The sequence below is a fragment of the Oncorhynchus gorbuscha genome, linkage group LG02 (assembly GCF_021184085.1).
Source record: "Oncorhynchus gorbuscha isolate QuinsamMale2020 ecotype Even-year linkage group LG02, OgorEven_v1.0, whole genome shotgun sequence".
Lineage (NCBI taxonomy): Eukaryota > Metazoa > Chordata > Actinopteri > Salmoniformes > Salmonidae > Oncorhynchus > Oncorhynchus gorbuscha.
Genome location: NC_060174.1, coordinates 29522538 through 29547498, shown reverse-complemented (window position 1 = coordinate 29547498; position 24961 = coordinate 29522538). Strand labels below are relative to the sequence as shown.

The following is a 24961-nucleotide window of genomic DNA, read 5'->3' as shown; positions in this document are numbered from 1 at the left end:
CTCTAACCAAAGTTAATTGTATGGATTTTTTTCTATTTATAATGTAAAATTAACAGCTGTACAGAAAGACTCATTATCTTGATGCAATTAAAGCCCTGCAAAACTCCAGGGCTGGATGGCATACCAGTTGAGGTATACCAAACTTTTTTATATACTCAGAGGACCATTATTAGCACTCCTGTGTAAATGGTAGATTATCGGAAACTCAACAAGAAGGTCTGATTTCATTATTACTGAAACGGGATACAAGTGGTAAATATAAATATATAAAAATGGAGGGCCCTTACACTTTAGTGTTGTGATGCAAAAGTTATAGCAAAATGTATAGTGCATAGAATTAAAAAGGTATTTATTGTTGGATATTAGTCATTATAGTTTTTTTGTACATGGACGATACATTAGAGATAATGTAAGACAAGTACTGGAAACAATAGAACACTGAAAATCGGGGAAACCAGGGCTGCTATTCATAGCTGACTTTGAAAAGGCTTTTGATAAAATACGACTGGAGTTTATATATGAATGCCTGGAATATTTCAATTTTGGAGAATCTCTTACAAAATGGGCTAAAGTCATGTATGGTAACCATAGGTGTAAAATAGTAAATAATGGCTACTTCTCAGAAAGTTTAAAACTGTCAAGAGGACTAAAACAAGGTTGTCCTTTGTCGGCATATCTATTTATTATGGCCATTGAAATGTTAGCTATTAAAATCTGATCCGACAATAAAATCAAGGGGTTAGAAATCCAGGACTTAAAAACAAAGGTGTTATTGTAAGCTGATGATTCATGCTTTCTTTTAAATCCACAATTTGGATCCCTCCACAGCCTCATCAAGGATCTAGATACGTTTTCTAACCTCTGTACTATATTACGTATTGGATGATTGAAAAATTCAACTTTTACATTACCGTGTAGTTTACCAATAAAATGGTCTGATGGTTTTGTGGACATACTCGGTATACATATCCCGAAATAAATAGATGATCTCACTCCAATACATTTGTATAAAAATGTAGGCAAAATAGATAAGATCTTGCTACCATGGAAAGGAAAATACCTGTCTCTGTGGAAAAATGACCCTGATTAACTCTGTCATATCCCAGTTTACCTATTTTCTTATGGTCTTGCCTACACCTAGTTATTTAAATTATATGAGAAAACAATATTCAATTTTATTTGGAATGACAAGCCAGACAAAATTAAACGGGCCTATTTATATAATGAATATGAATTTGGAGGGCAGACATGATTAAATATTGAAGCATTAGACCTCACTAAAGGCTTCAGTCATACAAAAGTTATACATAAATCCGAAATGGTTCTCTAGAAAATTAATAAGAATGTCTCACCCCATGTTCAAGAATGGCCTTTTTCCCTTTATACAGATTACAAATATCGCTATTTTTAAAACAAGCCATAGAAAGTTCGTTGCAATTTGAATTTAATCCACCCCCCCCCCAAAAAAACAGAATAAATAATACTACAAATATTGTGATTAAACCCAAATATACTAATAGATTTAAAATAAAAAAGTTTAACAAATGTATATTCTTTGTAAATGATATCATAAATAGGACTGGTGGAGTTATGTCACATGTATACAGCTAAAAGAAAAATATGGAAATGAGTGCTCTACCCAAAATTACAACCAACTAATTGCAGCGTTACCGCAAAAACGGAAGAGGAAAGTGGAAGGGGGGAAAAGTAAGGAACTTGTCTGCATTAAAGACCATAATTGGTTAAAGAAAATTGTGATAAATAAAAAATTATACCATCTAGGACAAGACAATTGACAGCTGTGAAATATAGATTGCAAAATAGCTGGGAAGAGATTTTTGATTTACTGATCCCATGACACATGGTTTATGAACTGATACACAAAACAACGCCGGATTCCAAACATATACTTTTTCTTTTTAAATTATTATGCTAAATTAATGGAACCAATATGATGTTATACAGTGCCTTGCACAAGTATTAACCCCCCTTGGGGTGTCCTATTTTGTTGCATTACTGTTACGGTTTTCATGTGGTGCAGGAGAGTCGGACCAAACTGCAGCGTGTAGATTGTGATCCATGTTTAATAAACAACGTAGACACGGAAAACCACAAACACTACAAAACAATAAACGTAACGAAAACCGAAACAGCCTATACTTTGTGTAAACTGACACAGAACAAGGACATCTGGCCACTAAGGACAATCACCCACAACACAACCAAAGAATATGGCTGCCTAAATATGGTTCCCAATCGGAGACAACGATAAACACCTGACTCTGTTTGAGAACCACTCCAGACAGCCAGAGACTCTGCTAGATCACCCCACTAGCTACAATCCCACTATATACCAAAACCCCAAGACAAAACACACCACAATACAAAAACCCCATGCCACACCCTGGCCTGACCCAATACATAAAGACAAACACAAAAAACCTCGACCAGGGCGTGACAATTACAACCTGTAATTTAAATATATCTAAATACATTACTTTTTCACATAGGGTACATGATGGTTTGGATAGCTTTTTCCCCTTAATAAATAAGGTTATCCCTTAAAAACTGCATTTTATGTTTACTTGGGTTATCTTTGTGTAATATTAAAATGTGTTTGAGGATCTGAAACATTTAAGTGTGACAAATGTGCAAAAAAATAAGAAATCAAGAAGGGGGCAAATATTTTTCACAGCACTGTACACAAAATAGTCAAAATTGGTGAAGTGAAATGGAAAAAAGAACTTGTTTAAAAAAAATCAAATACAGAAAAGTGGTGCATGCATATTTATTCACCCCCTTTGCTATGAAGCCCCTAAATAAGATCTGGTGCAACCAATTACTTTCAGAAGTCACATAATTACTTAGATTGCACACAGGTGGACTTTATTTAAGTGTCACATGATCTGTCACATGATCTCAGTATATATACACCTGTTCTGAAAGGCCCCAGAGTCTGCAACACCACTAAACAAGGGGCACCATCAAGCAAGCGGTACTTTGAAGACCAGGGAACTCTCTAAACCATGAAAACCAAGGAGCTATTCAAACAGGTCAGGGACAAAGTTGTGGAGAAGTACAGATCAGGGTAGGGTTATAAAAAGAACATCAGAAACTTTGAACATCCCATGGAGCACCATTAAATCCACTTTTAAAAATGGAAAGTATGTGGCACCACAACAAACCTGCCAAGTTAGGGTCGCCCACCAAAACTCATTAATCAGAGAGGCAACAAAGAGACCAAAGATAATCCTGAAGGAGATGCAAAGCTCCACAGCGGAGATTGGAGTATCTGTCCATAGGACCACTTTAAGCCGTACACTACACAGAGCTGGGCTTTATGGAAGAGTGAGCCATTGCTTAAAGAAAAAAATAAGCAAACACATTTGGTGTTCGCCAAAAGGCATGTGAGAGACTCCCCAAACATATGAAAGAAGGTACTCCATCCCCACAGTGAAGCATGGTGGTGGCAACATCATGTTGTGGGTATGCTTTTCATTGGCAGGGACTGGGAAACTGGTCAGAATTGAAGGAATGATGGATGGAGCTAAATACATGAAAATTCTTGAGGGAAACCCGTTTCAGTCTCCCAGAGATTAGAGACTGGGACGGAGGTTTACCTTCCAGCAGGACAATGAACCAAAGCATACTGCTAAAGCAACACTCCAGTGGTTTAAGGGGAAATATTTAAATGTCTTGGAATGGCCTAGTCAAAGCCTAGACCTCAATCCAATTGAGAATCTGTGGTATGACTTAAAAATTGCTGTACACAAGTGGAACCCATCCATCTTGAAGGAGCTGGATCAGTTTTGTCTTGAAGAATGGGAAATGCCTTGAAGAATGGGAAAAAGTCCCAATGGCTAGATGTGCCAAGCTTATAGAGACATACCCCAAGAGACTTGCAGCTGTAATTGCTGCAAAATGTGGCTCTACAAAGTATTGATTTGGGGAGGGGGTGAATAGTTATGCACGTTCAGGTTTTTGTCTTATTTCTTGTTTGTTTCACAATAAAAAAATTATTTTGCATCTTCAAAGTGGTTGGCATGTTGTGTAAATCTAATAATACAAACCCAGGTTGTAAGGCAACAACATAGTAAAAATTCCAAGGGGGTTGAATACTTTCGCAAGCCACTGTATATAAGGGGGATACAGCCTTCCCAGCTCTGCAAATTTTGCTGCGAAGAGACAGAATCATTACATCATTTGTTTTGGTACTGTCCATATGTAGCTTGTTTTTGGTCACTGGTCCAGGAATGGCTGAAGAATTACAACATTTACGTGGAGCTAACTCTGAAGATGGCACTACTGGGTGATCTTAAAAGTAATAGTCAATCGATCAATGATATAATAATGCTTTTAGCAAAAATGTACATTTTTAGTTTACAATCTAGAAATTATGAGAATAGAAATGTCAACATCACAGCACAGTTGAAAATTATATGACAAATAGAAATCCAATATGGATGGTGTTAAGCGATAGATGGGAGGGGTTGAATGGAGCTGAATGTTGGGAATAATAACAACTAATAACAACAAGATAACTAATGTAAAACATACTGTGTCTGTAAAACTAATATAGGTTCAGAACTTTTGTGAAAGAAATATATGTTTGAGGTTAGAGGAAGGACAGGAGTAAAAACAAACAAAATATAACTATTGTAAAATAGACTGCCCGTGAAATGTGTATATAATATGTATAAGCTGGAAGTAGAAGCCTAAGCATTGTTGTTCACTACTTTACTCCAATTAGGGGAGGGGTGGTAGAGTGAGAAAGTAATAAAGAAAACTATATATTTTTTAAAAGATGTGTGTGTGTGTGTGTGTGTGTGTATATATGTGTGTGTATGTAGATATATATGGGTGTGTGTACATATGTGTGTATGTAGATATATATGGGTGTGTGTGTGTGTGTGTGTGTGTGTGTGTGTGTGTGTGTGTGTGTGTGTGTGTGTGTGTGTGTGTGTGTGTGTGTGTGTGTGTGTGTGTGTGTGTGTGTGTGTGTGTATACACAGTTGAAGTCGAAGTTTACATACACTTATGTTGGAGTCATTAAAACTGTTTTCAACAACTCCACAAATTTATTGTTAACAAACTATAGTTTTGGCAAGTTGGTTAGGACATCTACTTTGTGCATGACACAAGTCATTTTTTCCAACAATTGTTTACAGACAGATTATTTCACTTATAATTCACTGTATCACAATTCCAGTGTGTCAGAAGTTTACATACACTAAGTTGACTGTGCCTTTAAACAGCTTGGAAAATTCCAGAAAATGATGTCATGGCTTTAGAATCTTCTGATAGGTTAATTGACATAATTTGAGTCAATTGGAGTTGTACCTGTGGATGCATTTCGACACCTACCTTCAAGCTCAGTACCTCTTTACTTGCTTGACATCATGGGGAAAATCAAAAGAAATAGACCAAGACATCAGAGAGAAAATGTAGACCTCCAGAAGTATGGTTCATCCTTGGGAGCAATTTCCAAACGCCTGAAGGTACCATGTTCCTCTGTACAAACAATAGCACACAAGTATAAACACCATGGGACCACGCAGCCGTCATACCACTCAGGAAGGAGACGCGTTCTGTCTCCTAGAGATGAACATACTTTGGTGCGAAAAGTGCAAATCAATCCCAGAACAACAGCAAAGGACCTTGTGAAAATGCTGGAGGACACAGGTGCAAATTGTCTATACCCACAGTAAAACAAGTCCTATATTGACATAAACTGAAAGGCCGCTCATCAAGGAAGAAGCCACTGCTCCAAAACTCCCATTAAAAAGCCGGACTACGGTTTGCAACTGCACATGGGGACAAAGATCGTACTTTGTGGAGAAAAAGGGGGAGGCTTGCAAGCCGGAGAACACCATCATAACCGTGAAGCACGGTGGTGGCAGCATCATGTTGTGGGGGTGCTTTGCTGCTGGAGGGACTGGTGCACTTCACAAAATAGATGTCATCATGAGGGGGAAATTATGTGGATATATTGAAGCAACATCTCAAGACATCAGTCAGGAAGTTAAAGCTTGGTCGCAAATGGGTCTTCCAAATGGACAATGACCCCAAGCATACTTCCAAAGTTGTGGCAAAATGGCTTAAGGACAACAAAGTCAAGGTATTAGAGTGGCCATCACAAAGCCCTGATCTCAATCCTATAGAAAATGTGTGGGCAGAACTGAAAAAGTGTGTGCGATCAAGGAGGCCTACAAACCTGACTCAGTTACACCAGCTCTGTCAGGAGGAATGGGCCAAAATTCACCAAACGTATTGTGGGAAGCTTGTGGAAGGCTACCCAAAATATTTGACCCAAGTTAAACAATTTAAAGACAATGCTACCAAATACTAATTGAGTGTATGTAAACTTCTGACCCACTGGGAATGTGATGAAAGAAATAAAAGCTGAAAGAAATAATTCTCTCTACTATTATTCTGACATTTCACATACTTAAAATAAAGTGTTGATCCTAACTGACCTAAGACAGGGAATTTTTACTATGACTAAATTGTGAATTGTGTAAAACGGAGTTTTTACTCTGTTAGTATTTGCCTACGGTGTATGTAAACTTCTGACTTCAACTGTATACTACCGGTCAAAAGAGTGTGCAAGCTGTCATCAAAGCAAAGGGTGACTAATTGAAGTATCTCCAATATAAGATATATTTTGATTTGTTTACACTTGTTTTGTTACTACATGATTCCATATGTGTTATTTCATAGTTTTGATGTATTCACTCTTGTCCTACAATGTGGAAAATAGTTTAAAAATAAAGAAAAACCCTTGAATGAGTAGGTGTCTAACAATAATGTTTTGGCCCTATAGCTTACTACACAAACCTTATTTCATTGGCTTATGTTTTTTAAGTCACGTTTAAGTCACGTTCGTTCTCTGCTTGCTTTTTGACTCAAAGTGATGTTGACTCAGAAAAGGTTGCTGACCACTGGGTTAGAAGCAGCCAGTGTTTTAGTGTTGTATGAATAAGAAAGATGACAAACACTCTCCATGTAGTTTACAGGAGACGTGTTGCAGTGAAGTTGCCGAGTCAGTGATTGTGTCAATATGAGTGTATCTGTAGTATCGCAGAGCATCCATAAACCAATGTGCAATCCTGTAATCCCAAATGTGTATTTCCAATGTGTGGCAGACAATGTCTACACACACACCTGAGACACCCACAGCCCGAGCCACATTTCCCCTGACCTCCCTCTTTCCTGTTGATTCTGTGTGTTTGACATTCTCCCTGGTAACCACAGCAGAGGAACACGTGTGTTTTACCCATCACAGGGATCATGAGTGAGGAGTTTAAACTCTGTTCCTCTGTCAGGACTAACCCCCCCCTGATTCAGGCCTAGTCTGTGTTAGTGCCTGGTGAAAGAGGAGACGCAGCAGCACACGGAGGCCCACCGCTCGGAAGTTAATTTCTCTTTTTAACTGCAGCCCAGCCTAACCTCTGGTGTTCTTTGTGTCTCTGCTTTTATGTCAGTTCCTCAGACTAAATTGGCCTGAGATGTATTTCTGAATCACATAGTTTTGAGTCTTCTGGAGAATTCTGGGCTAGTTTGCACTCTGCCCGTGTTTGTTTAAACCATCTGGATTTTAAGAGAAAGAGGGATAGAGAAACTGAGAGGGGATATATTGAGTGGGACTCATATGGAGGAGGGAGAGAGACGCATGAGCATAGAGGATGAAAATGGAAAGAAAAATCTGAAGAGGAAGCACTCACATATTGTGAGTGTGAGAGAGAGATGCATACTGTCATATATAAATAGCCTGTGTGGCAGCGAGCTAGAGGGCTGGTGAGTGTGTGTAAGTGTGGAGCGAGGCACCTGTGGAGAAACCCATCAGGGGAGAGCAAATATTAACCAACATGCTGCTTATGTATTCACTTAGAACACAACACAACAGGCAGAAAGCAGAGGTAACTAGCTACTGCTGCAGGTACGCTATGGCTGCTCCTGTTAGAGGACCGAAGGGGCAGTGTGTGTCACGGAGTGCCAGAGAGTCGTTCCATGTCATTTCAACAAGCCACGACACCCACCGTCTGATAGTTCTGAAATTGTGTCTCTAGTAACAGGTAATATTGGCATTCCTGAAAGATGATTTTGTTGAAATGAAATTATTTATCTCTGCGAATTAAGCTAATTGATTGCACCCAAATTGTATTTAAAGGATTCAGATCATATTCATTAAATATAGTACTCATCATCCGATTTGCACCAAACTTTAACCTACCAATGAGTAAGACATGAGGAATCACCCCCACCCCCCCAAAAGAATGCTGCCCCCGGACTCCCACAACCCACGCCAATCCCATCCCAACAATCAGTATACAGTATCAGTTCTCTATGTAGGAATCTAGGTATGTTTATTTTTTTATTTTCTTAAATGTGTAATTGAAGTCGCTTGTTTAGCAACAAAACCAATGCGTTCACATCTTTGGGGCAAAACAAGCTGGGTTGGCTTGGAATCAAAAGATTTTAACAACATGTAAAATATATTGATTCTCCAAATGTTTATTGAAAACATAAGTAATTTTGCACTTGTTGTTACAGTTGTTGGTTAGCTAGCTAGGGAATTGTTACCTTATTAGCATAGACGTGACATGAGTCAAAACAAGTCATGGTATCAATAACTAGGTACAAAGAGCTGAAACAAGCCACCTATGATTCAGGTGAATGGATTATCTTGGCAAAGGAGAAATGCTCACTAACATGGATGTAAGCAAATTTGTACACAGCAATTTTGTGCAGATTGAACATTTCTGGGATCTTTTATTTCAGTTCATGAAACATGGGACCAACACTTTACATGTTGTGTTTATATTTTTGTTCTGTATAAATACAAGAGACCAGCAAAATGGATAAAAGAGTGTGGTTGTATAGTACTTTACAAGTACTTTATGGTAAATAATGCAAGCGACTTCAATGACACTTTCTCTGATCAAGGGGGAAATACTACTTGTTAAACATAGAGAACTGATACTATATACTGGCTTTTGGGGTGGGATTGGATTGGGGTGTTGTTAGAGCAATTTAATTCCTTTATGTTTTAACACCCAATTAAAATTAAACACTCTGTCAATTCATAAGGTTTTGTAAGACCCTTATTCTATAATAATGGACAGAGCCCAGTCTTAAAGTCAATCAGCAGAGTTTATTCACGATATTACTGAACACGATACAGGTTACCACAGGTTATAAACTGAAAATGACATCATTAGTTCCAGTACCAACCCATCTCTTCTCCCACCCTGGTACAAAGGCAGTATCTCAAGCCTTCCCACATCGTCTCGCTACCAATTTAATATAATTTATGAGCCAAGGTCTTCTTGTGTAGATAAGCATTCTAGCCAGTCTGAAGATATCGTTCATTAATTTCTACCAAGGAACAGACAGTCATTGTTCTAACTCTTGACCACATTAACACACATTATATTCAGCACTGGGATCAAGAAAGAAAACTCATACATATACAGTAACATAATAGCATTCTGATTAGTACATATACAGTAACATAATAGTATTCGGATTAGTACATATACAGTAACATAATAGTATTCTGATTAGTCAGTCCTGATTGAAATTTATACATAATTAGTCATCATTGATAAAAATTCCCTTAACAGGTGTGGGGGGTCCATGGGTGGCTTTTGACCATTAAAAAAAAATCCTCATGTCTTACTGATTGTTAGGAAGACGTTTGGTCCAAATCGGATGTTGGGTACTATATTTATTGAATATTATCTGAATTCTATAAATTAAAATGGCCAATTTGGGTGCAATCAGTTAATTTATCCGGGATCAAATTAGCGATGTCCGGGTTAGGGAGGGTTTGGCCGGCAGGGATGTCCTTGTTCCATCGCGCTCTAGCGACTCCTGTGGCGGGCCAGGAGCATACACGCTGACACGGTTGCCAGGTGTACGGTGTTTCCTCTGACACAATTGTGTGGCTGGCCTTTGGGTTATGCGGGCATTGTGTCAAGAAACAGTGCAGCTTGGTTGGATAGTGATCGGACGACGCATGGCTCTCTACCTTCGCCTCTCCCGTGTCCGTACGGGAGTTGCTGCGATGGGACAACACTGTAACTACCAATTGGATACCATGAAATTGGGGAGAAAAAGGGGTAAACGTTTTGGGGTTTTTTAATTTTAAAATTATATAATTCAGGAATGCTAATTGTATCTGTTAGTAACTACAGAAACGATTTCAGAACAATCTGAGATGATGGGTGTCGAAATCCTGTTCCTTGTGCTTTTTGAGGTGGAACGACCCCAGAGAAAGACCTGTGGCAGTGTACCAGGTGTGTGACTGGTTAGGTTGTGTGTGTGTCATCGCACCTAAGTGAAGGACCAGTCATGATGTTGTGTTTCAGCAAGGCTATCAGATGTGCCTCTCTGCCATAGGTTATGTCTGAGTTTTACACATTGCTATGTTTGTAATGAGAGGGTAACATGGGAACAGTTTAGCTTTGTACGAACTGTCCTGATCTCGTAAGCTTAAACTCTGTTTCACTATCCGTGTAGCAAAAAATAATCTAAGCTGAGAGATCAGGATGGTTGGTACAAGGTTAGGAACTGGTGGCAGCAGTATAAAAGGCTTTTATCTCCTCAGCCCCTTCACCCTAACTTAGAGCTGTCATTCACTCACTGACTCACCCAGGGCTGGGGAGGGCAGGGCAGGGCAGGAGATACCCACCAGCCCCCTGGCAACACATTCCTTACGCGACCAGGCTTTGAAGATCACAGAGAAATGAGGAGAGCAAAGGAGGTGTGGAGAGTGAGAGAGAGGGAAAGATGGGGGAAGAGAGGGAATCTTCTGAGGAAAGTTCAGATGGGCATGCCAGAATGCACACATACGTGGCGTAGTCCATCTTGGCATCACTTCAGTCACCCGAGTCTTGCGCCACAGAGAGGGACTGTACTGTAGGCCAGTTGGAAGACCGAGTGGGGCTCGAGGTACTGCTATTGCTGTTGTTTGCTCGATAGTAGGATTGTATGGGCTTGTTTACTTGTTTTATTTTAGTCAGGATGGGTAGCCAATTGGCCTCATTTTAAAGGTCTCTATTCAAACGGTCAAGCCTGCGTTTGAATAAAGAAATTAGCAAATATGATTAAACATACTCTATTGTCACTCTCTGGTGCCCAAATACATTCATAATCACATAATGTATAGCCTATCACTGGATACTAGCTAATGGTTTGCTCTTGTTATACATTTATTATGATTGGATTATATTGGATCATTGTGATGCATAACGGAACTGCTCTTTCCTCTGACTTGCTCCTCTGGATTTGCTCCAAACATAACGCTTTGTATTCAGGACATTAAGTTGAATTATTTGCCACATTTTGGGCAGTTTTACTTTAGTGCCTTAATGCAAACAGGGTGCATCTTTTGTCATAGTTTTATTCTGTACAGGCTTCCTTTTCACTCTGTCATTTAGGTTAGGATTGTGGAGTAACTACACTATATATACAAAAGTATGTGGATATCACTTCAAATTAGTGGATTCGGCTATTTCAGCCACACCCATTGCTGACTGGTATATAAAATCGAGCACACAGTCATGCAATCTCCGTAGACAAACATGGGCAGTAGAATGGCCTTTCTGAAGAGCTCAGTGACTTTCAACGCAACATTGTCATAGGATGTCCCCTTTCCAGTCAGTTTGTCAAATTTCTGCCCTGCTAGAGCTGCCCCTGTCAACTGTAAGTGCTGTTATTGTGAAGTAGAAACATCGAGGAGCAACAACAGAGTGCTGAAGCCCATAGTGCGTAAAAATCATCTGTCCTCGGTTGCAATACTCACTACCGTGTTCCAAACTGCCTCTGGAAGCAACTTCAGCACAAGAACTGTTCGTCTGGAGCTTCATGAAATGGGTTTCCATGGCCGAGCAGCCGCACACAAGCCTAAGATCACCATGTGCAATGCCAAGTGTCAGCTAGAGAAGGTTAAAGCTTGCAACCATTGGGCTCTGGAGCAGTGGAAACACGATCTCTGGAGTGATGAATCACGCTTCACCATCTGGCAGTCCCTCGGAATAATCTGGGTTTGATGGATGCCAGGAGAACGTTACCTGCCCCAATGTATAGTGCCAACTGTAAAGTTGGTGGAGGAGGAATAATGGTATGAGGCTGCTTTTCATGGTTCCAGCTAGGCCCCTTAGTTCCAGTGAAGGAAAATCTTAATGCTACAGCATACAATGACAGTCTAGACGGTTCTGTGCTTTGTGGCAACAGTTTGGGGAAGGCACTTTCCTGTTTTATTATGGCAATGCCCCCTTGCACAAAGCAAGGTCCAGATGGAAATGACTTGCCGTGTTCAGTGTGGAAGAACTTGACTGGCCTGCACAGAGCCCTGACCTTAACCCCATCGGACACCTTGGGATTAATTGAAACGCAGACTGCGGGCCTAATCGCCCAACATCAGTGCCCGACCTCACTAATGCTATTGTGGCTGAATAGAAGCAAGTTCCTGCAGTAATGTTCTAACATCTAGTGGAAAGCCTTCCCAGAAAAGTGGAGGCTGTTATAGCAGCAAAGGGGGGACAGACTCCATATTAATGCCCATGATTTTCAAATAAGATGTTTGACTAGCAGGTGTTCACATACTTTTGGTCATGTGTACATTTTGTTGCTCCATCCTCAGTTTTCTCCTACCACAACGATTAAACTGGAATGTTTTAAAGTCACTATTAGCCCCATGGTGAAAACCCTGAGCAGTTTTCTCCTACCACAACCATTAAACTGGAACTGTTTTAAAGTCACTATTAGCCCCATGGTGAAAACCCTGAGCAGTTTTCTCCTACCACAACGATTAAACTGGAACTGTTTTAAAGTCACTATTAGCCCCATGGTGAAAACCCTGAGCAGTTTTCTCCTACCACAACGATTAAACTGGAACTGTTTTAAAGTCACTATTAGCCCCATGGTGAAAACCCTGAGCAGTTTTCTCCTACCACAACCATTAAACTGGAACTGTTTTAAAGTCACTATTAGCCCCATGGTGAAAACCCTGAGCAGTTTTCTCCTACCACAACCATTAAACTGGAACTGTTTTAAAGTCACTATTAGCCCCATGGTGAAAACCCTGAGCAGTTTTCTCCTACCACAACCATTAAACTGGAACTGTTTTAAAGTCACTATTAGCCCCATGGTGAAAACCCTGAGCAGTTTTCTCCTACCACAACCATTAAACTGGAACTGTTTTAAAGTCACTATTAGCCCCATGGTGAAAACCCTGAGCAGTTTTCTACTACCACAACCATTAAACTGGAACTGTTTTAAAGTCACTATTAGCCCCACGGTGAAAACCCTGAGCAGTTTTCTCCTACCACAACGATTAAACTGGAACTGTTTTAAAGTCACTATTAGCCCCACGGTGAAAACCCTGAGCAGTTTTCTCCTACCACAACCATTAAACTGGAACTGTTTTAAAGTCACTATTAGCCCCATGGTGAAAACCCTGAGCAGTTTTCTCCTACCACAACCATTAAACTGGAACTGTTTTAAAGTCACTATTAGCCCCATGGTGAAAACCCTGAGCAGTTTTCTCCTACCACAACCATTAAACTGGAACTGTTTTAAAGTCACTATTAGCCCCATGGTGAAAACCCTGAGCAGTTTTCTCCTACCACAACCATTAAACTGGAATGTTTTAAAGTCACTATTAGCCCCACGGTGAAAACCCTGAGCAGTTTTCTCCTACCACAACCATTAAACTGGAACTGTTTTAAAGTCACTATTAGCCCCACGGTGAAAACCCTGAGCAGTTTTCTCCTACCACAACGATTAAACTGGAACTGTTTTAAAGTCACTATTAGCCCCACGGTGAAAACCCTGAGCAGTTTTCTCCTACCACAACGATTAAACTGGAACTGTTTTAAAGTCACTATTAGCCCCATGGTGAAAACCCTGAGCAGTTTTCTCCTACCACAACGATTAAACTGGAACTGTTTTAAAGTCACTATTAGCCCCACGGTGAAAACCCTGAGCAGTTTTCTCCTACCACAACGATTAAACTGGAACTGTTTTAAAGTCACTATTAGCCCCATGGTGAAAACCCTGAGCAGTTTTCTACTACCACAACGATTAAACTGGAATGTTTTAAAGTCACTATTAGCCCCATGGTGAAAACCCTGAGCAGTTTTCTCCTACCACAACCATTAAACTGGAATGTTTTAAAGTCACTATTAGCCCCATGGTGAAAACCCTGAGCAGTTTTCTACTACCACAACCATTAAACTGGAACTGTTTTAAAGTCACTATTAGCCCCATGGTGAAAACCCTGAGCAGTTTTCTCCTACCACAACCATTAAACTGGAACTGTTTTAAAGTCACTATTAGCCCCATGGTGAAAACCCTGAGCAGTTTTCTACTACCACAACGATTAAACTGGAATGTTTTAAAGTCACTATTATCCCCATGGTGAAAACCCTGAGCAGTTTTCTCCTACCACAACCATTAAACTGGAACTGTTTTAAAGTCACTATTAGCCCCACGGTGAAAACCCTGAGCAGTTTTCTCCTACCACAACCATTAAACTGGAACTGTTTTAAAGTCACTATTAGCCCCATGGTGAAAACCCTGAGCAGTTTTCTCCTACCACAACCATTAAACTGGAACTGTTTTAAAGTCACTATTAGCCCCATGGTGAAAACCCTGAGCAGTTTTCTACTACCACAACCATTAAACTGGAACTGTTTTAAAGTCACTATTAGCCCCACGGTGAAAACCCTGAGCAGTTTTCTCCTACCACAACGATTAAACTGGAACTGTTTTAAAGTCACTATTAGCCCCACGGTGAAAACCCTGAGCAGTTTTCTCCTACCACAACCATTAAACTGGAATGTTTTAAAGTCACTATTATCCCCATGGTGAAAACCCTGAGCAGTTTTCTTCCTCTTTGACAATTGAGTTAGGACGGACACCTTTATCTTTGTAGTGACTGGTTATATTGATACAGCCAAAATTGGGTTTAATAACTTCACCATGCCCAAAGGGATATTCAATGTCTGCTTTTTATTTTATTTGACCCATCTACCAATAAGTTGTCTTTTTTTGCGAGCCATTAGAAAACCTCCCTGGTCTTTGTGGTTGAATCCGTGTTTGAAATTCACTGCTCGACTGAGGGACTTTACAGATAATTGTTTGTGTGGGGTACAGAGATGAGGTAGTCATTCCAAATTCATGCTAAACACCATCATTGCGCACAGAGTGATTCCATGCAACTTATCATGTGAGTTTTTAAACAAGGGAGTTGAATACTTATTGACTCAAGACATGTCAGATCTGAATTTTTTATTAATTTGTAAAGAATTAACGTAAGTCCACTTTGACATCATGCGATATTGTGTGTAGGCCAGTGACACAGTCACACAAACAAATCTCAATATAATATTTTTTTTAATTCAAGCTGTAACACAACAAAATGTGAAAAAAGTCAAGTGGTGTGAATACTTTGTGAAGGCTCTGTACGTCCTTTTAGAACGGCTCTCAGTATAGTCATACAGGTTTTGGATGTTGTGAACATGAAATTGTGTCATTCCGAACTTTATCCATATCCCATTTGGTTGGACTCTAGCCATGCTTCTCCACGTAGCCAACGCATGCGCACACAAAGCCCAACCAAATGGAGTATAATGTTGCCGATTAAAGTGAAATTCCTCCACGTTTATACCCTGATATATCTTGGTCAGCCAAGCATCTCCCTGTCCCGTTGCTCAGACAGACCTCACAGTACATATAAGACAGACGGAACAGAGACGGGCCACGAACAGGGGACAGAGAAGGGAAGGTTGAGGACCACAGAGAAAAGGATTTTCCCTGGTCTGTAGTGTAACAGAGCATAGCAGCCGTTCGACTAACTAACTATCAGCACCCATTGTTGACAGTACATCAAGAATCCATCTTAGTGGTCCATTTGTTTGTTATTATGGGTAAAGATTGGGGTCAGTCCCACTCTGGCAGCCCTCCCTGAGAAGGGGACACATTCCTTGTGCAGCACAATGGAATGTGGTGGGGAGGCCGAGGGGAGGAATGTATTTCCTTTTGAGGCAACAGTAGAAGAATAGAGAGAGAGTTTGTTGTTAGGAGCCTTTATGACAGCTGTTTCCTGACAGAGAAGTCTTCAGTGAGATGGCCATGACAGTCCTGTCTGTTTGCAGGGGCTCTTAGCACCCCGCTCCTCACTTCTTCTCCTCCTTCCTCCACTAAGGTTGCAGAGCTGTGTGTGTGTGTGTGTGCGTGCGTGCGTGCGTGCGTGCGTCCGTCCGTCCGTCCGTCCGTCTATCCATGTGTGTATGTTCCTAGAAGAGGTCGTGCAGCCTGGGCAATGGATTGTCTCTCTGCTGGAGGGCTGTGCTGTAACCTTGTCCATGCATTTAACATTCTCTCCAGGCTCATAGAGAGCTAAGTGCTGCAGCCTGGCACACTGCCCAGACCCTCCCCATCCCACCACATAGGGACGGGGACAGGCTGGAATGACTATCAGTTGAGCCCTGATTGTCTATTTATCCCCTGTCACAGCAGTTTGGAGCCTGGATTACAGTCGTGTGTGTTTGTGAGCAGGTATAACTATTGCTGCACGGTTTACCCTGCCTCTTCACTAAGGAACTGCTTCACTGCTCTGTATCCCTCTGCCTTTCTCCCTCTTTCCCTTCACTCTCCATCCTTCTTCATAACTCTCTCCATCCCAAATGAGGCTCACAAACCTTGACACAAATCACACAAATGTTGAAATCTCAACACTGGAGTAGTGTAGTGTATCTGACTTCTATGGACCTCTATGTGCTTTAGCAGTCTGCTGTAGAGGCTGAGGCTCAATTTGCTGCATTGAGGCTGGCTGCTTGCACATGACTGGGCAGCAGCAGCCCAGTGTTTAGCAGAGGCCAATGATGCAGTGCAGTTATTGGGACACTGGCAGTGCCTGTCTTGGGTGCTGAGCCAGGATTGGATCGGAGCAAAAAGAAAAGCAATATTAGATCTCGCAGATTAATCCTGTTGCTGCATGATTGTTTTGCTGTGACAATATAGGTCAAATGAAGATCCTGCATCTGTATGTGTGTGAGTGCATGTGCATGGCTGCATGCATGTGTAGGCTACTAGGCTGTTTGGATGTTTAGTCTGGCCAATGTTAGGCTGCTGTGGGAACAGTGCTCAGTGGACACAGCTGGCAGAAAGATGTCTGTAATCATGGGCTTATGTGACATGTTCAGTCAGCAGGTGTGTGTCTGTGTGTGGCAATATGTGTGTGTGAGTACATTACTAAGGGAGTGTGTATTCTGGAGGGGAGTTTGGGTGTGTTGCGTGTTGGTAGGATAAGACGTGTATGTGTGGCGTTCTGCTATTCTGGAGGAAATGGATCTGTTCCTGAAAGGAATCACAGCAAGACAGACAAACAAAACATTGTAGAAGAAAAGTCCAATTCCCCCTCGCGTTTCTGTTGCACGCCGTCCTCCTCTCTCTGAACGATGCTGACAGCGCCGACACAGATGGCAAATGCATTCTGTCAGGCAGACTTTAGCCTGGCTTCTCTTCAAATAATCCTTACCCTTTTTATGGAAAGAGAGAAAAGTATCTGCCTGTGTGTGGATTAGAGAAATGTCTCTTTCTCCTTTCATTCCTCCTTATCTCTGTACCTGTAAATTCACCACCACCCTTTAAATAGCAATATACTATAGTAACACTGTATGACTGACAATATTGGAGTGTGTGTTAGTGATTCAGGCTTGTCGTTGGCCCTACCTCCAGCTGGATTGATTAGTATGTGTTTTCCAGTGTGTTTATTCTCACGTTGCCTTGTCATTTTATAGCAGCCTGTTACGGCCGATTACATTACGAGCAGCTTGTTGCAACACACTTCCAATGAGCTGGAACTCTATATTAACAGGGTTCTTATCAACATGTTCAGAGCGGGAGGCTGTTTGTGTGTGTGTGTGTGGGTGGGTGGGTGTGTGTGTGTAGGTGTGTGTGTAAAGGTGTGTGTGTGTGTGTGTGTGTGTGTGTGTGTGTGTGTGTGTGTGTGTGTGTGTGTGTGTGTGTGTGTGTGTGTGTGTGTGTGTGTGTGTGTGTGTGTGTGTGTGTGTGTGTGTGTGTGTGTGTGTGTGTGTGTGTGTGTGTGTGTGTGTGTGTGTAAGGGTGTGTGTGTGTAAGGGTGTGTGTGTGTAAGGGTGTGTGTGTGTAAGGGTGTATGCTTCCATGTCATCTTTTCTTGACCTTCGTTTCAGTGTCACTTCCCTTTCCTGGTGATCGACAAAAACCCTGAGAAAGGAGACGCCCTTGTTAAACACACCCTGTCTTTACTGACGCACACACACACACACACACACACACACACACACACACACACACACACACACACACACACACACACACACACACACACACACACACACACACACACACACACACACACACACACACACACACACACACACACACACACACACACACGCGCGCGCACCCACAGACACACACACACGCGCACACACAGACACACACACACGCGCACACACACACACACGCACACACATGCACACACAGACGCACACACACACACGCGCACACACAGATGCACACACAGAGAGGAAAGCAATAGTGAAACATTTTGAGTCTGTTCCTCTTGAAGGGACCTGCACTATGACTCACCTGAGTGTGAAAGTGCTAATTCTTGGAACCTTGACACCCTCTAGTCCCCCCCTCCAAGGTCTGATGGCCCCTTCCTCCCGCTAGGCTCCCTTATGGTGGAGAGAGAGGAGAGCCAGTCTAATGTCTTCAGCTATTTCTAAGCACACATCGTTTAACATTTCATTACTGCAGCCAAGCGAAACCTCAGTGTCAGGATGACTTTCTTCTGATTCAAAATGGACTGATGTCTTTGTTCAAACAGCTGCACAAAGAAACAAGCTGATGGGCTGAAATGCTCTGCTAGAAGAATAACTGCAATTTTATTTTGTTAGGTTTTATAATCTGAAATCTATCCCTATTTCCTACCTACTGCCCCAATTCCTTTTTTTCTCATCTATCTCTGCTCATTCACTCCCTTGCCCCATTATTCCATTATCTTCATTGTGAGCATTAGAGCTTGTGGCGATTTCATTTATTTCTCTCCCTTGAAACTTCCAAATATCCCTTTTCCCTCCCATTTTCTGAAGAAGAGGCTTGCTAAAATTGCCAGCTTCATCAGCCCTGTGTCTGTATTCTCTGTCAGTGTGTAATGTCCATATGTGTCCTCCTCAGTGTAAAGAGGCCTGCAGGGATGGGCAGCATCCTGAACCGCCTCGGGGGGAAGAAACAGAAGATGAGCACGTTGGAGAAGTCCAAGATGGACTGGGACGCCTTCAAGGATGAGGAGGGCATCGGGGACGAGCTGGCCATCCACAACCGGGGCAAAGAAGGGTGAGTCTCTCTCTAATAGTACCAGCGAAGCAATATAGTGTTCTGCAACACCACTCCACCATAGAGAGGCAGGGAAACTGATAGATCAGTTCAAAAGTATTCTTTCTCTATCCACCAGCCTACTACTAATTCTGAGCAACAGCACACGTCTGTCTTTGATACCAATGGCCTCTATCTATCTACAGTAGTCACCAGCAGGTTGGACTCTGGATAGATAGAAATATCATCTCTGATATGATATAAGTCCTTTGTGATGATAGGCAGGTTGTTCGTGACTGAGCTCTGCAGCAGTCCAGCCTTATCCCCTGCCTGACCTGTAGCTATGAAGCAGTCTGTCTGCATGCCTGCTCAGAATACCAGCAGCACCTGACACCCATGGCTTCCACTGGCGTCCATCTCCCTTTCCTCTCCCAGCACAGGCAGGATTTTCCCTCTGCTGTCAGAGGCCCTGCAGTAGCATTATTCTTTCCTAAAGGTTACTGTTGACCAGATGAGTCATTTAACAGTCCCCCCTCCATCTTTCTCTCCCCCTCTTATCTCCATCCTCATCTTTGTCTGACTGATGAGCCGTGCAGCCTGGCTGCTGGTCCATTCTCCTCCTGCGTCACAGGAAAGCTAATGAGCAGAGATGGCAAAACACAGTCTAGAGCAGGTTGTAAATCTTTTTTTGGACACATTATTGAAACCACTCACATACACAGAAGCTTTTGCCCTATGTTCCTTTTGTATGCAGTGAGTGTTTTCTGTATACGTGAGTGTTTCGGGGCAGCCAACCACAGCACTATTGGCAAACACCTACTGTACACTAAAGTGATACATATTCACTGCCCACCTTGGATATGAACGGATACACTCCACCCAGGCTATATAACAGCCGGCCGTTATTCAGAAGTCCCATAGGGCGGCACACAATTGGCCCAGCGTCGTCCAGGTTTGGCCTGGGTAGGCTGTCATTGTAAAGAAGAATTTGTTCTTAACTGACTTGCCTAGTTAACAAAAAAAAAAAATACAACTACAAACATGACCAAAAGTATGTGGAAGAGGTGGTTATGGAATGAATAATGGTCTTGGGGTGTTTTTCATGGTTCATGCTAGGCCCCTTAGTTCCAGTGAAGGGAAATCTTAACGCTACAGCATGCAATGACATTCTAGACTATTCTGTGCTTCCAACTTTGTGGCAACAGTTTGGGGAAGGCCCTTTCCTGTTTCAGCATGACAATGCCTCCGTGCACATAGTGAGGTCCATACAGAAATGGTTTGTCGAGATCGGTGTGGAAGAACGTGACTGGCCTGCACAGAGCCCTGACCTTAACTCCATTGAACACCTTTGGAATGAATTGGAACGCTGACTACGAGTCAGGCTTAATGGCCCAACATCAGTGCCCGACATTACTGACAGTGAGACCTGAGGGGAACTCTGGAAAGTCATGTGTGTAGACAACAACTACTCAGCACGCTATATGTCTGTCTCATCTACCACTGTAAACTGAAGTCACCTTGAGGCGTATGACACATTTAGGCCAAGTTCAAGTGTTCCCCCATAGGAAGGTGACCTGCTTTGTGCAGAACATATGACAGAGAAATGAAAGATACCAAATTATAACAAAGTGGTAATATGTAGATTGGGTGGAAAATATGGGCGCAGAATCAGATGACCTAATTCTGTCAGATAGGCCGACGGTGAAGTCATGACATCATCAACAGGGTCTCCATATTTTACTGAGTGGTGACTGTGAGGTGTCAGGTGATATACAGTGGGGTCTGAACTGATTGACATCGTTGATAAAGATGAGCAATACTGATTGTATAACATAAATAATTCAAATACAGAACTATATTGTTTGCAAAAAAAACGGAAATTTTCTACACTGAGCGTAGAAAACATTCGAAACATGACAGACTGACCAGGTGAAAGCTGTGATCCCTTATTGATGTCTCCTGTTAAATCCACTTCAATTGGTGTAGATGAAGGGGAGGAGACAGGTTAAAGAAGGACTTTTAAGCCTTGAGACAATTGAGACATGGACTGTGTATGTGTGCCATTCAGAAGGTGAATGGGCGAAACAAAACATTTAAGTGCCTTTGAACGGGGTATGGTAGTAGGTGCCAGGCGCACTGGTTTGAGTGTGTCAAGAACTTCAGCGCAGCTGTGTTTTTCACTCATATTAGTTTCCTGTGTGTATCAAGAATGGTCCACCACTCAAAGGACATCCAGCCATCTTAACGCAACTGTGGGAAGCATTGGCGTCAGCATGGGCCAGCATCCCTGTAGAACGCTTTTGACACCTTTTAGAGTCCATAACTGATGAATTGAAGGCTGTTCTGAGGGCAAAAGGAGGTGCATCTCAATATTAGGAAGGTGTTCCTAATGTTTTGTACACTCCGTGTATATTATTTTATACTAATACAATTGTTCAGAGAAAGAGATTTATTTTAACAAGTAATACTGTTTTGAAAAGCTAGGGGTCAAAATTATTAAAGATTTTTATAAATAAAGTAGTCAAAAGTTTAGTATTTTGTCCCATATTCTTAGCACGCAAAGATTACATTAAGTTTGTCACACTACAAACTTGATGGATGCATTTGCAGCTCATTTTGGTTGTTTCAGATGATTTTGTGCCCAATAAAAATGAATGGTCTTTTCACTTTATATTATAAATAAGAATATTATATGTTCCTAAACACTTCTACATTAATGTAATGTGGATGCTACCATGGTTACGGATAATTATGAAGGAATTGTTAATAATGATGGGTGAGAAAGTTAGAGGGTCAAAGATCATACTTCCAAGACATGCTAACCTCTCACCATTCCCAATAGCAAGGGAGGTTAGCATGTCTTGGGGGTATCATAATTACACAGTCATTATAATTACCCAGCCTGCAACTGTCTCCATGGCTACCCAGCGCCCCTCAGTGTGAGGTGGGAGCTAGCTCTCTAATTTCTCCAATCCCATGTTTTTGTCTACACTAGAGCTAGGCACGTGGGGGGTTCATACTCCCTTGGGGATGCTAATCTAGCATGACATCATTGCCCGTTGCTAAGAGCAGCCCTAGTAACATTGGGATGATTAACTCCGTCACTGCCTGCTGAGAGTAGAGGAGGCTCATAACCATGCAGGCAGAGATGTCACACTACCCACCACTGTGTCTGTGTTACAGTATAAGATATGAGAGAGGAGACCGTCTCACTCTATATTCAGCCTCTCTAGACAGTGGTGAGATGAAGTAAAGTCCGTAGTTTAGAAGGTTCAGAAATACAACCCGTCCGACAGCTAAATTGCTGCTTTCTCCGAGTACCTCAATTTCTCCCGTGTTTTTCCATCTCTTTGGGAGGGATGTGGTTGTGTGGAGGGAGTCAGTCTATAGGGTTCGGAGGCCAGGGGCCTAAGCAAGAGACTGCAGTAGGCGGTCCACTGGGCCACGCTGGGAGGCCGCAGAACTGTTCTTGAAGCTCCAGACAAGCCCCATAGTCGGGATACGCCCTGAGCCGGCTCTCCCACGGGGGTCACACACAGACTGGGGGGCCAGTGATGAGGCCTCCCTCTCTCTGATCTAGGGCCAGTGAACAACCAGTGGTGGGTGTGAGCTGGCTTCTTCCTATCTCTGGGAATGGGTTTGGGTTTAGAGGATAACTGTGGGTACAGTGGTGTATTTCATTCAAACTGTCCCTTGTGTGTAGAGATATGGATCCTAGTGTGCTAGGCAGAGGCAGTGCTTAGAGAGAGAAGGAAAATGAAAAAATATGGGAAGAGCTACTTTCCTCGCTCCTGCTGGGTAAGAAGAGTTAAACAGCCACTGGGGAAACTTACAGCCCTTCTGTCTTGCCACCTAGGGATTCATTACACTCATCTTCATCACACTGTTGTAGTTGACACTTGAATAGTTGAGGTATTGATAACTAAATTTGCATTTGTGTGACGAAGATGCTTGTCATAAGCCAGAGAGTTGTTAATCAACTAATTTACTTTTGTGTGCGCACTTAGTGCTAACATGCTATCAGGTGTTCACTATAACAATGAGCCAGGACCTTGCGTAACATGCTTGTCCCAGAACGGCTTTATAGGAGCAGTGTGTTTGCGTGCCTGCTTTGTAATATCTCCTGCTGGATGTTTATGTGTGTTAGTAATTCTATTTTCTGTGTTTGTTGGGCTTTAGGTATGTGGAGAGAAAGAATTTCCTGCAGAGAGTTGACCACCGGCAGTTTGAGCAGGAAAAGAAAGTACGTCTCGGCAACATCATGAAGCGATGACAAGGAATAATAGAGGAGAGGTACGCTAACAATTGTGACACATGCGCGCGCACCACTCTGAACATGCCTGCCCAGTTCCCTCCCGTGTTTTCTCTTCCCAGTACTTGGCCTCTGGACTGCCCATGTGTTTGGAATGGCCCGACAGTACCTGCTACCTGCTGTTTTTGGACCTGCGTCAGATTTCACACTCCCAATCTACACACAGCACTCTCATTACACCTCCATCTGTTCCTGGACCTGCGTGTGACCCGAATCACCTAGACTCAGACCCCTGACTGTGTCTTCCTACCTCTATGAGAGGTGTGTTGGCAGTGTTAACCTGCTTACCTCAGCACATGGCTGTGTGGGTGTTCCTGTACTGAACATTTGTCAACATCATCACCAGGATGAAGAAAAAAATGGAACGCATTCCAGGAGTGAGAAGAGGAGAATGAGCAGCACAGTCATGATTCCACACCCGGGAACTATGTATCAGTCGTTATTGGCATTGACTTGAGAGGGGAAGAGAGGAAGAATCCACACACTGCTCAGATATTTGTGCCATCGCTCCACATCTCCTGCAGTGATTCGGGTTGGTGTGCTGTTCATTGGAAGAGTTCAAGTTGCATTTCACCTCCCTGTTGTGCGGACTGCACTTCTCTGGATAAGTTCCAGCTAATCTGAGGAGAAAGATTTGTCTCACTCTGATGTACCTTAGTTATACCAATAACTATCACACTTTCTGACATGATGCAAGATGAAAGGTCTATATTTCGTGAACATGTCAGCTTAGCTGCTTCTTAAACCTGAGCGAAGAGGGGAGAGGATCACTGAGCGTTTCCTCAGCTACTGTTCTCCCAACGTAATGACACAGCTCCTATTACAAGGTAATTTTATGGTTGTTCAGTAACAGACACTCACACAGACAGGCTAATTCAGGGACTTTATTTTTAGTTACAGGTTGTTAAATGAATGGGCTTCAAGTGTGTCTGAATAATAACGTCTCGTATTATTATGTCAGAATTTGGACTTGTGTTATGTTGTTATCCTGGTACTGTACCGTGTCAACTGTATAACATTGAATAAAGCACGCTATTTGGTTTGAAATTGTTGTTTTAGTACAGATGGTATTGTTTTGCTCATTTGTACCCCTGACCTCCCCAAGGCTTTATATTCCAGCCTTCCTCTTCCCCCTTCCAAGGCTTTCCCTTCTCCAGACAACTGTCTCCAGAAACACTACAATTACACCATAACCTGTTCCTCCCTGCCCCCTCTTCCCCTAATGCAACTGTTGCCCTCTCCCTCACCCCCCTAGGTCCTACACCCCTAACC

The 24961-nt window shown here is 42.2% G+C and overlaps 1 protein-coding gene across 2 annotated transcripts in view; it reads left to right on the top strand.

Moving 5' to 3' along the window:
- The window catches only part of cfdp1 (craniofacial development protein 1), a 65403-nt gene extending 40667 nt beyond the window's left edge, over positions 1–24736 (top strand). The window contains exons 6-8 of one of the 2 annotated variants that reach the window (XM_046306964.1): positions 19240–19398; positions 23557–23670; positions 23752–24736. In XM_046306964.1, the coding sequence (XP_046162920.1) occupies positions 19240–19398; positions 23557–23650 (253 nt within the window). In that variant the 3' untranslated portion in view covers positions 23651–23670; positions 23752–24736. Of the gene's footprint in view, positions 1–19239; positions 19399–23556 lie in introns of both variants that reach the window. The other variant, XM_046306953.1, reaches the window with a different exon arrangement.
- The last annotated feature ends 225 nt before the right edge of the window (positions 24737–24961 follow it).